The sequence below is a fragment of the Argentina silus genome (assembly GCF_951799395.1).
Source record: "Argentina silus genome assembly, chromosome: 1".
NCBI lineage: Eukaryota > Metazoa > Chordata > Actinopteri > Argentiniformes > Argentinidae > Argentina > Argentina silus.
In genome coordinates, this window is record NC_139655.1 from 10,473,526 (window position 1) to 10,491,736 (window position 18,211).

The window sequence follows — 18,211 nt, forward strand, 5'->3', positions numbered from 1 at the left end:
ACACACACACACACACACACACACACACACACACACACACACACACACACACACACACACACACACACACACACACACACACACACACCTCTGGGTCCTCTGGCTAGAAAACCTACTGACTCATTGGCTCTTGGCAGGCATAATCTCCAACTCTTAGTGGCTGTGCATCACTCATTGGCCTAAGGGTGGTGATTGTTTTCAGGGATTGAGTACATTTAGAGATTAGGATAAATATGTTCATTCTGTGGGTGGATTAGGTCAAAAACATGTGACACGCAACCCCTGAACAGGTAACATCATGATATCAGCCCTACAACACAGCAAGGTTGAGAGAACATTAATTTACAATGGAGAATAAATACATTAAAGACATTTTACATTAAGCAATTAAGAGTACAAATTATGCATTCTGTCTCCAGAATGACTTAAACAGAATGTGATGCGGTAGAGTATGGTAGAATTGACATATTCTTAATTATAATTTCGACACAAAAGTTAAAGTTAAGTAAGGATAGTTTTATATTTTAGGCTGATTTTGTTGTCCCCCATGATGAAATCGGGGAGGGGACTGTGGATCGGTCTCAGCATGTTCTTATGTCACAAGCGATATTTCAGACACCACTTGGACAATTTTGACAAAACTTGGGTAAATCATTCTTCTTGCTATAGAGATCCGGCATTTACAAAATTATTGGCCCAAGAGTGGTTGCTTTAGTAAACAACTGAAATTCCGAAATGACACTGATTGGCAATCGTGTGGGACAACATGTATACTGTAGACTTGTTTTCATTTGCCTCGGTCAAACTGCCTTAAACATAGCTCTCCTAAATCTGGACTGTCACCATAAATGCAGATTCACAGTGAGTAAGATGCAAGTTATTTTCCATGCTTGATGAAGACTGTAAGAACACTTTGTTCTTCTCCTTGCCTGACCCCTATTAAGAGTACATTAGCATTCTGCTGTGAGAGGAGAACAAAACGCCTCGTCTCAACATGAGAACATGGAACCAGGAGGTTCACCTCTCTATGATACATCACGCCATGTCTATCCTAATGTCTGTGTTACGTCATTCAAACGAGCAGTTTGGATCTGAGGAACTCATTTGTTGCTGATGAATCATCGCATTTGTGCACAAGTCTCTGGACACAGTGATGTGATGTTGCCCATGAAGGTAAAATGGCTCTTTGTCTGATCTGAGAACGGTAGTAAATGGCCAGTCTCCTTTGCTCTATACTCTGACATTAAATATACACTCACTGAACACTTTATTAGGAACACCTGTACACCTCCACACTGAAGCACTGTGCAGACCAGCTGTCTCTAGTGTTTACGGACATCTTTAACACTTCACTGGTTGAATGCATAGTACCTGCCTGCTTCAAAACATCCACCATCATCCCAGTTCCCAAAAAGCAGAGGATCACAGGCCTTAATGACTACAGACCAGACCTGACCTCTGTGGTAATGAAGACCTTTGAGCGCCTCGTGCTCACCCACCTCAAGGCCATCACCAACCCCCTCCTTGACCCACTGCAGTTTGCCTATAGAGCCAACAGGTCTGTAGATGACGCAGTCAACATGGGACTTCACTTCATCCTCCAGCACCTAGACTCCCCCGGCACCTATGCCAGGAACCTGTTTGTGGACTTCAGCTTTGCATTTAACACTATTGCCCCAGCTCTCCTCCAGGACAAGCTATCCCAGCTGAGTGTGCCTGAGCCCACCTGCAGGTGGATCACTGACTTTCTGACAGACAGGAAGCAGCAGGTACGGCTGGGCAAGCTTGTCTCGGAGCCCCGAACCATCAGCATCGGAGCCCCACAAGGCTGTGTGCTCTCTCCTCTACTCTTCTCCCTCTATACCAACAGCTGCACTTCTAGCCAGCCTGAAGTTCGCGGATGACACAACCCTCATTGGATTAATCTCCAATGGTGACGAGGCTGCCTACAGAGAGGAAGTTGACAGCCTGGCTTCCTGGTGCAGCCAGAAGTACTTGGAGCTGAATGCCCTAAAGACTGTAGAGATGGTAGTACACTTCAGGAGAAGCCCAGCCCCAACCGCCCCCCTCATCATGTGTGACTCCCCAGTTAACATTGTGGAGTCATTCAGATTCCTGGGGACAATAATTTCAAAGGACCTCAGGTGGGTGGAGAACATCACCTCCACCATCAAGAAGGCCCAGGAGAGGATGTTCTTCCTGCGGCAGCTGAAGAAATTCAACATGCCGCAAAAAGTGATGGTCGAGTTCTACGAGTTCATGGCCATCATTGAGTCCATCCTCAGCTCATCAATCAACGTCTGGTTCGTTGCTTCCACTGCCAAGGACAAAGGCAGACTGCAGCGGATCATTCTGTCAGCCAAGAAGGTCATCGGCTGTAACCTGCCATGTCTCCCGGACCTGTTCCACTCCAGGACCAGTAAGAGAGCAGGAAAGATCATCGCTGATCCTTCTCATCCTGGTCACAACCTCTTCCATCTGGCAAAAGGTTCAGGTCAATCAAGACTAAAACCTCACGCCACCTGAACAGTTTCTTCCCCATGGCAGTGGGGCTCACAACCAAGCCCCCTGCCTCTCACTGACACTGGGACTTCCACCCCCTCCCCCCACCCTGTCACACAAATAATGCACTGACAGTGTCATTTATAATTATTTAAAATTATTTCTAATTTATAGTGTACATGCCCCACAACCATTTCACAGCCTCTAGCCTCATTGCCATTTAGTCTCACACAGCCTACGAAATGTATTGTTTTGCTGCTCTTTTTTGTCAATTAGTAAATTTGTCATTGCTATTTTGTTAATATTTTGCTATTTTGTAAATTTCTTGTCAGTATTTGCTATTTGTTTTTTATGTCCATGCACCAACCTCACCAAGTCAATTTCCTGTATGTGCAAATATACTTGGCCAAATAAAAGAATTCTGATTCTGATTCTGACCTTCTCATGGTAGAGGAGGTGTAATGGTGTGGGGAATGTTTTCTTGGCACACTTTGGGCCCGTTAATACCAATCAATCATTGCTTGAATGCCACAGCCTATTTGAGTATTGTTGCTGACCATGTGCATCCCTTCATGGCCACAATTTACCCATCTTCTAATGGCTACTTCCAGCATGATAATGCTGTCATAAAGCAAAAGTCGTCTCAAACTGGTTTCATGAACATGAAACAATGTGTTATTCAGTGGCCTTCCCAGTTACCGGATCTGAATCCAATAGAACACCTTTGGGATGTGGTAGAACGGAAGATTCACAGCTTGAAAGTGCACCTGAAAAATCTGCAGGAATTGCGTGATGTCATCATGGACCAGAATCTCAAAGGAATGTTTCCAACATCTTGTGGAATCAATGCCACGAAGAATTGAAGCTGTTTTGAGAGCAAAGGGAGGCCCAACCCCGTATTAGTATAGTGTTCCTAATAAAGTGTTCAGTGAGTGTTCTTGACTGATACTGTTTATAGTAGTTAAAGTACTTTGGACACAAAGAGCAGGATGGGAAAGCTATTAAACCATTGTGGTATTTGCTTGAAACCTGACATTGGAGAACTATTATATAACTCATTAACAGTGTAATTCCTCTGACCTATTAACCAAAATAGGCCTCCTTTTTGTTCACTGCTAGAGCAACTGAAATGTACCCTTGACTGACACAAATCGTGTAAGCTTATTGAGGAAGCAACAAACCATTTTTAGGGTCACTCAAACACTTACAGCTACAGTACAGTTTCTCTGATCCTAAATGCACACATTTAATAGTATCACAAAAATAGATCTACCCAGAGAACTCTATATTTATTCTGTTTGAATATTCAAATAGTCTCCGACAGTCTCCCTGGTCATAGTTAATGAAGAAGGATTTACATAAGCTACAGTATCCCCCACTTGGCTACCTAAGCATCAGAGCTGCAAGCCTAGGCCAATTCAGGAGCTATCTCAGATGACCTGCTCCTCATATACTGCTGAGTTACATCATGGGGCCATTACGTGGCTAAATTGGGTTAGCCTCAGCATATTTGTGTTCATAAAATTCTGCCATTGAGAACAATACTGCTGTTTCTATTCTTCTCCTCCTGATTAGGTTACATTCTCTACTTACAAGCATTCATCCCTCTCACTGGTTCACACAACACACACATGTATACCCGGTACACGGACACACACACACATGCACGCACGCACACACGCACACACACACACACACACACACACACACACACACACACACACACACACACACACACACACACACACACACAAACAAACCAAGTAGAGGACAGGTCATTATGCAATGTCATCCTATTTCCTGTTTGTTCAGAATTACTATGGGAAACGCTGGATAAACACATGCACACGTATGCACATAACACACACACACACACGCACACACACACGCACACGCACGCACGCACGCACGCACGCACGCACGCACGCACGCACGCACACACACACACACACAGGACAGGTCATTATGCAATGTCATCCTATTGAACACTGGATAAACTCCCTCAATACATTTCATTTCATAACAGTAGGAGTACACACTCCCAAGTTCACTACAGTATGTGTGTCTATGTGTGTATTTTTGGTGGGTGTGGGTGTAATCAAAGTGCATGTACAAGCAATAGGTGGAAGCCAGTGAAAGGATACTTGTATTCCAGCCGGTACCATAGCCCCAGTGTTGTGTCTGGTCTGCTCTCTTGTGTTCCTGCCCCGTCTGTGGTACCCTGTAGAGCATGAGAGAACCACTGTTACCCACAACCACACAAAGGCCCTCTGAGGTGTCCACAGACCCCGCCTGATGGAAATGAGCTGCAAACCTGAACCCCTGGGGGGGAAATCAGGCCATATCCAATGACCCCCCCGCTTTTACAGAAGGAACCCCAGACCCTCCTCAAATAAGAACATCCTGTTCTCAGGGACTACTGAATCCGGTGTACCCCTTGCTGTGGTCCATACACTCCCCATCCATCCCCCTGCGGACTCAGACTCTGGGCAAGGTTACACATGCCCATTTCCATAAGAAAGAGCTTAGCGCGGGGCCTCTGAGAGCTACCCTTACCCTCCACAGGGATACCCGCCTTGCTCGCGCCATTCACAGCCCCCTGGCTTAATAATGCCAGGGAGCTGCCCAGATCTTATCTCACTTAGGGCGGGCAGATAAGGTGGAGGTCAAATGGAAAGATGAAAGAGTCAGGAGTCTCGTACAAGACAAAGGCCGACACAGACAGCCCCAGTCCCAGCGAGGATGCCACTGTGATTTAAGAAGAGCAAAAAATACATCTCCACGCTAGAAACCCTCTCTGCTTTGATGTTGAGTGGTTAAGTAAACAAGAGAAACAGCCAAGATAAAAGGTTAAAGCACATGGTTTATCACTGCGACAGGAAGGAAGAAAGAAAGAACATGCACTGTGTCAAATCATCTAGTCGTCTAGAATATGTATGTGTTGCATGATGTCTCGTATTATCAGATGATGTGGTACTTCATGGGTCATGTCACAAAAGGTTCTTATTCAAATTAGAAGTTCTATGCTGGGTTGTCTATGTATGTATCCTTGGCTGTGTTTGTGCTGTTACTGTACCTGTTCAGAGGGCTCTTCTTCCGGGCTTTCATCTGCATCAACTCCCACTCTGTAAAGGGACAGGAGAGAGGGTGGGTGAAAAGCTCAGTGAAAATGTTGAATCAATAGAGAGAGAGATAGAGAGAGAGAGAGAGAGAGAGAGAGAGAGAGAGAGAGAGAGGGAGAGAGAGAGAGAGAGAGAGAGAGACATAGAGAGACTGCATTCACTGAATCATTTAAAAGTGTTGTGACAGAGCAAAGGTTCCACTCCTGCCAATGTTGGTAGCCACTATGTACAAACACACTACACCATTGGAGGCTGATGGAGGTAGAACACACGTGTTTGATACCATTCCTCATTTTATTCCACTTTTAATTCCACCAGTTTCCTCTGCACTGATCTTTCAAATGGTTACATCAAAATCAGTTTCACATCACAAAGGGAAAATGTCAACGGTTAAACCTTTGACGAATGACAAACACCAGAGCAATTGCATTTGATATTTGTGCGGCCGTGATTATTCCCCTGCGGAGGTGTGGACCCTGCTTAGCTTAGGCCACGCTTGAGCGCTGAGGCGGACAGAGAGGCCCACTCTCCTCTCGCTCCTTGCTTGGTGCCTGATATTGTTATTGGTCCTCAGGAATGGCCATTACTATGACCTGGCAATGACAAAGTAAGTGTGTCAAAGTCAAACAGAAAGTGTGTGTTCACCTTCTGAATAAAACTAGAATACCATAACTGGCTAAATTCACTCCATCTTTTTAAAAATTGTTTTTCAAACAAAATGTAATTGTGTGGTTCTTGGGGGTGAGGGACTGTTGTTGATGCTGCTGGTGGTTCCTTTAGCTCAGCACTAAACTCTAATAGCACACCATTATTATCATAACACCTGGGCACTTGTGAGAGAGTGTGTGTGTGTGTATGTGTGTCTGTGTGTCTGTGCGTGTGCTCTGAATGTGCTGACCGGGCAGCCTTTTGTTCAGAAGCCTTTAATAACACATCAGAGTGGAGAGTCTCATCAGGGCATTGCCTCTGCTTTAGATGGAGCAGATTTCCATCACAACTTTCTGTCTTCTTTCCGTCTTCCTCTCCCTCTCTCTCTCTCTCTCTCTCTCTCTCTCTCTCTGAGAGAGCGGGAGAAGACAGCAGAGAGGGGGTGGGAGAAGACAGCAGAGAGGGGGTGGGAGAAGACAGCAGAGAGGGGGTGGGAAGACAGCAGAGAGGGGGTGGGTGAAGACAGCAGAGAGGGGGTGGGTGAAATTGTGTTCAAATAGCACAGGGATAGGGGGTCCGGGAGAACAAAGGAAGAAAGTAAGATCGCTATCGCTCTACCGGTCATTATCGCTCGATGCACTCTCAGTGTACAGTAGTATGCAACAGCAGAGTCCACTGTGGCAAGCCTCCCTACCAATCCTGGGGTTATGCAGAAACATCATTCTGAATCATCAGCCAGGCTGTTGTTTAACGGCCAGGGAGGCAGGCTCTGTCACTAACTGAAGACAAGAGGGGAGAGAGGGAAGGGGAGGGGGAGGGGGAGGGGGAGGGGGAGGGGGAGGGGGAGGGTGCTGTGAGGTCAACTGAAGCCCTGCTGGTGAAACCTGATCCTTTGTGTCTATGGAGAGGGACAGAGAACCCAGATATAGGCAGCTCTAATTTCCTGAGTAGACTGGTTGGCTGAAATGGTGTGTGTTGAGATGAGAGAGACAGGAAGAAAGACAGACATGCCGTGTTGGTGTATGTTTGTAGGAGAGGGAAAGATAGTGAGTCTTAGATTATGTGTGTATGTGATATGTCTAAGAGAGGGGGAAGGATAAAGAGAGACTGGTATGTGTCTGTGGGAGAATGCCTTTGTGAGAGTAAGTATGGTTGAATGTGAGAATATGTGGGTGGGCAGCGTGTACTGTGTACAGTATAAGCTTGGCCATGTGTGCGTAATCAAGTGTCAATGTGTGTCTGTTTGAACAGACATGGGAGTGTGTATGCCTTTGCAAGTGCATTTGAGTTGATGGTTTCTTCCCAGCCACAATGCTTTGTGTTGAAGAGAGTGGAGGAAAGAGTGTGTGTGTGTGTGTGTGTGTGTGTGTGTGTGTGTGTGTGTGTGAGAGAGAGAAAGAGAGAAAGATATGAGGTGTGGAATGTTGCACTGTGCAGGGGAGAGAACAACCTCTTGATGATTTTGGCTTGTTCTTGGAAACACAAGCTTAGACAACAGTTGGAACACAATTAATGACCCACCGCCCATGTCCCAGTTACTCCCCTATAAGATGGAGTTGCTCATTTGTTAAAGAAATCATACCCTTCTCAATACTGGCAACTTTAAAAGATACACACAATGGAGTAATCCAATAATCACAGGGTGACTAGGCTGTGGCTTTGTGTCTCAGATGCAATCTATCCACTCATCTTTGGGCTTCTAAAACCAAAGTAGCACCTCTTTAAAAGGTCTTCTTTTCTGTTAGGGGGGCCTCTACGTGGCGATGCTATCTCAACAGCCTTAACGCCCTTGGTGACAAAAATATATTTAGCAATTTCCTTCACTGATACAGGGCTCTGCACAGGGGCTTCAGTGACAGCTCTCCAATGCTTTTGGGGAGGCAGCTATGAATATGAAAGTAGTGAAGGTGCCATGCGCTATTCCTGTAGCTTCTAAAGCCCCAGCCTTCAGTGTAGTCTTGAGGCTTTTGAGAGACTTATATACATAGGAAAAACAAAGAAATACAAAGAATACAGACACAGACAAAGGACACAAAGTACAGACAACAAAGTTCAGACAGAAATGGATACAAAGTACAGACACAAACACTGACTTGTAATGCTCTCTTTCTCACACACACACACACACACACACACACACACACACACACACACACACACACACACACACACACACACACACACACACACACACACACACACACACACACACACAGCTTCCTCCTTTAATTATCTCTTACTGGTCTGATGCTAGACACAATATGTGACTGCTGTGCCTGTTCCTCTGAACAGGTTGTGGTCAACGAGTGACATGAAGAGGAAAAGGAGGACGTGTGTGTGTGTGGAGCAAAGTGGGGTTATCAGACTGACAGCGCTGTTGGGGGTTAGATAAGGCAAGACTGACTTCCCTACAGTTAGTAAACTGGGGCTCAGGGAGAACATTACAGAAACATCAAAAGAATGTTCAAAGGGGTTTCACCAAAACCTTTTTTACCGTATAGACAATTCGCAGGTGGGGCTCCATCTCGCTCTCTTGCTCTCTCCATCTCGTGCTCTCTCTCTCTCTCTCTCTCTCTCTCTCTCTCTCTCTCTCTCTCTCTCTCTCTCTCTCTCTCTCTCTCTATATATATATATATATATATATATATATATATATATATATCTGGTTACTCTTTCTCTCCTTCTCTCTATCTGAAGAAGAAAAATCTTCACTGAGAATGATTCACAAATCAATCCAGAGAAAATCTTATTTTCAACCTCATTAGAGCTTTCAGTTGTGAAACCACAGTACTGAAGATAAAGAGAGATAAATATTATGAGTGTTTGGACCAGAGAAAGTCTAGGTGTCTAAAGTGTGGTCTACATTGTCATCTGGCACAGATGGATGCCAGACATATGCCTTATAATATACAATATCTATGATGTATAGATAGATTCAGGTCGGTGGAGGAGAGAAGATTCCAAATACAATACCTGAGACATTAAGAATAACAACAGTATTGAGTCCCTTCATGAGGGGCATATGTGATGTGTATTGGTAGTCGGTTCTATTAGGAAATTAACTGAAGTGTGCAGTTGGGACAGTGCTTCACCTCTCAGTATTATTGCCATGCCATGGGTGAACGGATGTCAATACAACAAAGAACTCCACATCAAAAGCTTCCATCACTCTCCCAGTCTTAACAATAGAAAGATCCATACACTGTATGGTCAACTATAAAACTGCAGTATTTAGGTCATTCTACTGAAACCTAGCAGGGAGACCTCAGCCTCCATAGTAACAGATTAAATATACAATTCACTGTTTTTTCACAACGTTATGCTATGCACAATACGTACAGTTGATGGGTATGTTTGTGTAACAGGATGAATCTATATCTATATATTCTTACAGAAAACATAAATACACAACCTTTTTGCAATAATTTAAGGTAATTTGTGTGTGTCTGTGAGAGACAAAGAGATGATACAGGCATGATAATATTCAGTGAAGCGAATGTTTTTTAGTACCTTCCTTTTAGAAGTTAATGAAGTGATCGCCCACACGACAGATGTCCACAATGCTGTGTTTTTGTGGCTTGACTGCAGCTCGACCAATACATAGTATTACATAACTACTTTGACATACTGCTGCTAATTGACAATACTGTACAACCTACCACACATACACAGCCATTGACTGTGTGCACAATACATCTGCCTTATGGGGTTGAATTTAGATTTTTGGTCATGTCACATTTGCAGCAATTCCCTCTGTGTCCCCCCCCTCCTACATGTATACAGCTACCACATTGAGATGTGCAAGAAACAAAGAGCACAATAACATAGGAGCTTTCCCAGAGGTAGTAGAGAGAAGACATGGCTACACCGGGGAAGCCTGTAGCCATCAATGCCCCTGCTCTTCAAACGTGTCAGTTTAACAGGGAAGAAGGGAGTCTTTTAGCGCTGGCGCTGCCCCCTGTGGAGAGCTCGGAGACGGTAGGGCTGAGGAGCCAACGTTATTATCATCACACAGAATTCAATTCCTGTTTTTCACTGCCATTCGCCTGGATCTCCCACTGGGCTGTGCGGAAGTGTGCTAGATGAAGCCTGGCTCTTATGGGCCCGGAGTAATCACACTTAATGGTGGAAACATAGTGGCATGAATTATGGGTATGTAACCCTATTTCATATGGGTAGGCTACATCTATTTGGTTTACCTGCCTTTAATGATGGCTTTGTTTATTTATACTGCAACAGCCTGGCATAGTTGCTTGCATCACAGCACATAACACGTCAAGTCATCAAAAAGATACCCAAGACAAAATATTATGTTTATTTATGTAGAGGCCCAAAAGCAATACAGTCATATCCCTCCTCCCTTCAGCTGCCCAGCCTGGGCTGTGACTCTGGCCTCCTCCCTGTAGCTGCCCAGCCTGGGCAGTGACTCTGGCCTCCTCCCTGTAGCTGCCCAGCCTGGGCTGTGACTCTGGCCTCCTCCCTGTAGCTGCCCAGCCTGGGCAGTGACTCTGGCCTCCTCCCTGTAGCTGCCCAGCCTGGGCTGTGACTCTGGCCTCCTCCCTGTAGCTGCCCAGCCTGGGCTGTGACTCTGGCCTCCTCCCTGTAGCTGCCCAGCCTGGGCTGTGACTCTGGCCTCCTCCCTGTAGCTGCCCAGCCTGGGCTGTGACTCTGGCCTCCTCCCTGTAGCTGCCCAGCCTGGGCTGTGACTCTGGCCTCCTCCCTTCAGCTGCCCAGCCTGGGCTGTGACTCTGGCCTCCTCCCTGTAGCTGCCCAGCCTGGGCTGTGACTCTGGCCTCCTCCCTTCAGCTGCCCAGCCTGGGCTGTGACTCTGGCCGATGTGTGATAGGACCTCTGAGAGAGGCCATCAAGTCCCCCCTGAACTGCTCTAAAACCCAAGCTGTTTAATGTGTGTTAATGACCAGCAAAGCATTCATCTATAAATGTCATAATGGCCCACTATAATATTCAGTCTGTGAGCCCATATCTCTTTGCCAGTTGTGAAATGCAGGACATGAAAGAGGCCATAGACAATGTCTGCACTCGGGCTGAGGAAGCTGTAAAACAGAGGCCTCTTTCAGCACTTTCCTTCTGTTTGCTAACTGTTGGAAATGGGGGGAGAACCCGCAGGAACTGGCTTCCAGGAATTAAGTTGTTGTTCATGTTAAATACTTTAATTTCAGCATTCAGTTTGCTTCTAGACCCACCAGGGTTCCCCAAATAAATTCATTCAATTTCAACCACTAACTAGTGTATAGCACTAACTGCATAGCCCTACATTTTATTTCCAGCTGCATGACGGCTATGCAAAAGAACTGTGTCACAATTCTTAACCACAGATTTCTGGTAGATAGGACATGGATACTGAATACATCATGAAACAGACTTGAACCATGACTCATTTTCATAAAAGGAACAAATACACATTTGAATTTGAATACACATTTGAATGTGCAAGAACCCAATGGTCTGGAAATCTTTCAGTGAACAACAATAGACGATGTTTGGTCTCAGTTGAGAGTTTTAATGCATATACAAAGTTTAAACAATTCTGCTTACGGCCGGATCAGCATTCCTTCACCAACAGTGTGGATTCAGATACTGATGCTGTGGCTGAGGAGAGGACCATCCTTAACCCCAATGCTCATACGTCATAGGTCATAGGTCATAGGTCTAGGGGTAAACATATCTTGCGCCTGTTTGCTGATAAAGAAGCTGGGAAACGAGCGTAGGCGTTGTGAGCCACATGTCTCAGCCTGCAGTTAGGAGTGTTCCAAGGTCACACACTGTCTATGTATGATAGAAGTTCTTCCTCAGTCACATAAAGGAAAAGTACATTGGGTCACAACAAGGTCAATACATTAAGACTACATTTTTTGCCATTACAAGGTTCACCTTCCAACAGCACAACGACCCTAAGCACACAGCCAAAACAACGCAGGAGTGGCTTCGGGACAAGTCTCCGAATGTCCTTGAGTGGTTCAGCCAGAGCCCGGACTTGAACCTGATTGAACATCTTTGGAGAGACCTGAAAATAGCTGTGCAGCGACACTCCCCATCCAGCCTGACAGAGCTTGAGAGGATCTGCAGAGAATGGAAGAAACTCCCCAAATACAGGTGTGCCAAGCTTGTAGTGTCATACCCAAGAAGACTCAAGGCTGTAATCGCTGCCAAAGGTGCTTCAACAAAGTACTGAGTACTGAGACAAGGGTCTGAATACTTATGTAAATGTGATATTTAATTTTTTTATTTTGAATAAATTAGCAATTAACAATTTCTAAACCTTTTTTTCATTTTGTCATTATTGGGTATTGTGCGTAGATTGATGAGGAATTTTAAAATAAGGCTGAAACATAACATAATGTGGAAAAAGTGAAGGGGTCTGAATACTTTCCGAATGCACTATAAATGATGGGTGGTGTCCACTGGAACAGGGCCAAATGGAACAGGAACAGGAACAGCTGAGAAAAGATGAGGCCATATGGGCCAAAATGATCAAGTAGCTTCAACCACAGCAGTCTACCTATAGCAGTGTGCTAATGAGTTAGCCTCTTGCAGCAGTGCTAGCTAGCAGAGCAGGTAGAGCAGAAGAAAGGACAGGGAGTTCCAGAATGTTCTGTAGTCTGTCTCCCCCCTGGAGGATGACACTGATTCTACTGTCGTCTGTCTGCTTCCGAGAGAGAGGAACCTTTCCAGATGACCCTGCTCTTCTCATCTCCCAGGAAATCTGTTGGAGCGTCAAACCACTGTCTGACACCCTCAGGCAGAAGACTGGGGGCTCCTCTGGGGAGTGTGCATTTATGGGGTAGTGGTGGGGTATATCTCTTGCCTAACTACCGTCTGCTCATCTTCCCCTCCACCTACACACACTCACACACTACCCCTTCTATCTCAAACACACCTTGTTCACATAGCTCTTTTTGCTGTCGGAGAGAATGCTCTATATGTAAGGGCTGATGAAAATTTCAAGACGAGCTGTGAATTATTGAAGAGGGTAGATTATGAAAGCAGCTTCATCACATGCTGCTTGAGGATATGAATCAATGTGGGGCCCTGAACTCCCCTGTCAGTGTAAGCCTTCTGATCTGAGAAAAGCCTTGCAACATGGACCTGCAATCAGGGTCAGGTGGAGCCTCATCTGCACACACCAACCACCCACTTACACCACAACCTTCTATCCACTTCTCCACAGACCCCTGCCCAGAGCCCAGAGCCCATGCAATGTACCTACTGGGCTTTGAGAGGAAACAAGAGTCGGAGTTAAAAGAGAGTGTTGCATGTGTAAATAGCATGTGCTGAATCTCATTAACTCTCCTGCTTTGTTGAGTGTTCTTTTCCTCTCTGTCTGCACATTTGGTCACACACACACACACACACACACACACACACACACACACACACACACACACACACACACACACACACACACACACACACACACACACTGTACAGGTCCATCTGTGTGGCGTTTTACCTCAAGCCACAGACCCACAGAACACCTAGACACATGGCCACAGGACACGCCAGACTGGATAGCCAGTCGCTAGTGTGTGCGTGTGTGTGTGTGTGTGTGTGTGTGTGTGTGTGTGTGTGTGTGTGTGTGTGTTTGTGTGCGTGTGTGTGCATGTGTGTATTTGTGTAAAAGCCAATGCGTGTGCAAGAGAGAGGCCTTAGTCAGTCTGACTATATACACAGGAACAGATGGCCAACTCAAGGCCTGCCAATTCTATTATTTTTGAACTGTTTCTGTCTGGAGGGTCTTCTATTCCAATTTTGCTGGGTTATAGAACAGACAGGACAGGCATAGGCACATATGCAACACACACGCAAGCATTCACGCACGAGCGCACGGATGCGCGCATACACACACACACACACACACACACACACACACACACACACTAACAAACATCCTACAGTTAGTTTCCTCATCTGTAAAAACACAAACAAGCAGAACGCACTTGCACTGTGACAATATTGTATTCAATCCCACTCACTAAACAACTACAGTATTATTACATCTACAATATTATTATCTACATGTGTTTCAATACACAGTATATCCTATGCACTGACAAGGTTTTCCAGCACACTCAGCTTTGACTCCTGCTACAGGAGAGTTTGTTTGTCTACTAAACAACATACACTTACCACTGAGCAGATTTCTTGCATGAATGTCATACTGTATATATATATATTGGGTGAACTTGAGAACACATTGACTCTTTTCATTATCATATTCTGCTTATGTTTTTAAACTTGAAGGATATCAATTTCTGGGGGTCAATTGAATTTTCAGCAATATAATCCAATACAGTATGTCACTTAAAACATTGCTTTTTGCATTTAATATACACACAGTGGGTTGTGTACCAAATAGAGGTCTCTTGACTGTGATGACGTTCTTCTTCCCAGCAGCAGTCTCATTCTGCCTCCTGAATCATGCGTTGCCTCCCCTCCCTCATCCCCTTACTGCTTCTCCTCAGTATGGGCTTGATTCATTGGCTTCATTTCTGCAGAGCGGATGCTTGGAGGCTAGGCATGAGACTCAGAGAATACCCTCCCAATCTCTCTCTCTCTCTCTCTCTCTCTCTCTCTCTGGGATAATGGAAGTGAAACTAAGGTGGAATTCCCTGTAGAATTCTCTCCAATGCCTTCTAGTTTGAGAATCTATTTGTTTGACTCTCTCTCTCTGTCCACCTGTCAATGTATTCATTTTGCTCTGTCTGTCTGTCTGTCTGTCTGTCCGCCGCCTGTAAACCACCTTTTTGCTTGTCATCTTAGACCCTTTCTTTGCTTGTCCGCCTATACCGAACAGTTCATATGCTAACAATTTCCTGCAGTTAGGAACCAAACCAGAATCACCTGGTGAGCTTGAGATTCACAGAGCCACACCCCCGAGAGAGAGAGAGAGAGAGAGAGAGAGAGAGAGAGAGAGAGAGAGAGAGAGGCAGGCAGGCAGACACACACACACGCACACATGCACACACGCACACACGCACACACACACACACACACACACACACACACACACACACAGTGGACTTGAGAGAGTGCAATGAGTTCATTGAAACCTCCAAACAAGGCTAACTCTGAGTTGACATATTACAGCATGACCTCGATAGGAAGGTCAAATCCCATATGATTCAATTATGACAAGGGTGCAGGGAGATAGGGACAACGATGAAAATGGAACAACAACAACAACAACATGTAACATTGTTGCAGAGAGACTATTAAAGACGAACTGAAGTGAAAAAACAACTTTTCATATGTTTATGTAGCATATACTGTACATCGATTCTCGCAACAAAAACTTTGGACATAAACCCAGCATTTTCATGTTCAGTCTAAATTTAGTAAAATCCAAGAACAGATGGTGATTTGTGGAGAGTTGTGACACCTCTCCTTTCCGTGACAAATTTAACGTTGGGCTTTGGATGGTACATCAAACTACACCTCCAAGAAACAAATCTTGTTCTCAGTTGCATTTCATAGAAATGAGGAGAAAGAAAATCAAGGCGAAATCAGTTGGTGCAGTCCCTTTTTAATAATATGTTATTTGTATCCCCCCCTCCCCTCTCTCTTTTCTCCCTCTCTATTTTCTCTTTCCCTTTCTTTCAGTTTCTCTATCTCTCCTTTTCTCTCCCTCTTTCTTTCCCTCCTTTTCTCTCTATCTGCCCTCACAACCCACACTTTTACACAGTTAATTCTTCAAAAGGCAGAGTGCTGAAATTATGGCGAGCTAAAAATAACATGTCTATAAATAAGAGCACCCATTGAGAGAGTGATTGAGAGGCAGGACGGCTATGGGTGCTGCTGAGGAGGCTGGTTGTGAAGACTCATTAGAGCTATGGGTGCTGCTGAGGAGGCTGGTTGTGAAGACTCATTAGAGCTATGGGTGCTGCTGAGGAGGCTGGTTGTGAAGACTCATTAGAGCTATGGGTGCTGCTGAGGAGGCTGGTTGTGAAGACTCATTAGAGCTATGGGTGCTGCTGAGGAGGCTGGTTGTGAAGACTCATTAGAGCTATGGGTGCTGCTGAGGAGGCTGGTTGTGAAGACTCATTAGAGCTATGGGTGCTGCTGAGGAGGCTGGTTGTGAAGACTCATTAGAGCTATGGGTGCTGCTGAGGAGGCTGGTTGTGAAGACTCATTAGAGCTATGGGTGCTGCTGAGGAGGCTGGTTGTGAAGACTCATTAGAGCTATGGGTGCTGCTGAGGAGGCTGGTTGTGAAGACTCATTAGAGCTATGGGTGCTGCTGAGGAGGCTGGTTGTGAAGACTCATTAGAGCTATGGGTGCTGCTGAGGAGGCTGGTTGTGAAGACTCATTAGAGCTATGGGTGCTGCTGAGGAGGCTGGTTGTGAAGACTCATTAGAGCTATGGGTGCTGCTGAGGAGGCTGGTTGTGAAGACTCATTAGAGCTATGGGTGCTGCTGAGGAGGCTGGTTGTGAAGACTCATTAGAGCTATGGGTGCTGCTGAGGAGGCTGGTTGTGAAGACTCATTAGAGCTATGGGTGCTGCTGAGGAGGCTGGTTGTGAAGACTCATTAGAGCTATGGGTGCTGCTGAGGAGGCTGGTTGTGAAGACTCATTAGAGCTATGGGTGCTGCTGAGGAGGCTGGTTGTGAAGACTCATTAGAGCTATGGGTGCTGCTGAGGAGGCTGGTTGTGAAGACTCATTAGAGCTATGGGTGCTGCTGAGGAGGCTGGTTGTGAAGACTCATTCAGACAGCAGCTCCCACAGCCCCCACAACACAGCCTGATCAATTACTCCAATATGTCTAATTTAATCAGAATCAGAATTCTTTTATTTGGCCAAGTATATTTGCACATACAGGAAATTGACTTGGTGAGGTTGGTGCATGGACATAAAAAACAATATATAGCAAAATATTAACAAAATAGCAATAATAAATTTACAGAATAGAACAATAAAACAATGCATTTTGTCGGCTGTAAGTGGCAATGAGGCTAGAGGCTGTGGAATGGGGCATGTACACTATAAATTAGAATCATTTAGAATAATTATAAATTAAACACACACACACACACACACACACACACACACACACACACACACACACACACACACACACACCCCAAAACATTCACAAAGACGTAGTCTGTGGCAGAGATGCCAGGTGCATCAATAACATTTCATCATAACGTTCTCTACTCTCACTCTCTCGCTGCGTCTCAATCTAATACACAAAGCAAAGAGCACAAACACACCAGGCTAACCTCTCTGCAGTGTGGAAGATTTCACACTATTGCAATCATCCATCTACCCTCATCACCACTTCACCTTCCCTCAGTGCCCTCAATGTAGAGCCTATTCTTGCAGCACCGTTTTGTCTTCCACACCACAATGGAAATGTATCTCGGTGTCTAGCCATTCCATAGCAGAGCAGAAGTGCTCCGTGTCTGTTTTATTATTCATACTCATGTGTGGATCCCCTTTCAGGCCACAGACACCTGCCAGGAATACTGGGAGCACATACTGATGCTCACTGAGTTCTCTCTCTCTCTGCAGTACTGGTAATGTGTGGGCATAGCATACCCTATCCTCCCAAAAACACACGCACGTACTTGTACTGTATGCATGCTTACACGTACACACATACATGGGCATACACAAACCCACCTCAGTACGCACACACAAAAGTACACTTACAGTATACTGTACATATAAACATTATGAAAAATGTATTTACATAGACGGAGAGCACACACACACGCGCGCACACACACACGCACACGCACACGCACACGCACACACACACACACACACACACACACACACACACACACACACACACCAGATATTCTATGTTCGTCTCTGTTCCTTATTGGTCTTCCCCTCTCTCTCAGCATTGACATTGTGTCCATTAGTGCCTCTGGGCCTTTCTTAGTGGAGCACAGGACTTGAATCTCTAAGAC

General features: G+C 45.3%; 1 protein-coding gene across 1 annotated transcript in view; it reads right to left on the reverse strand.

The window, feature by feature from the left end:
• LOC310814454 (sodium/hydrogen exchanger 9-like) overlaps nucleotides 1-18,211 on the reverse strand; it is a 57,340-nt gene that overhangs the window by 5,644 nt on the left and 33,485 nt on the right. The window contains exons 13-14 of the mRNA XM_083683872.1: nucleotides 5,579-5,627; nucleotides 4,647-4,723 (exon numbers count right to left, since the gene is read on the reverse strand). Of these exons, the coding sequence (XP_083539998.1) occupies nucleotides 4,647-4,723; nucleotides 5,579-5,627 (126 nt within the window). The remainder of the gene's footprint in view (nucleotides 1-4,646; nucleotides 4,724-5,578; nucleotides 5,628-18,211) is intronic.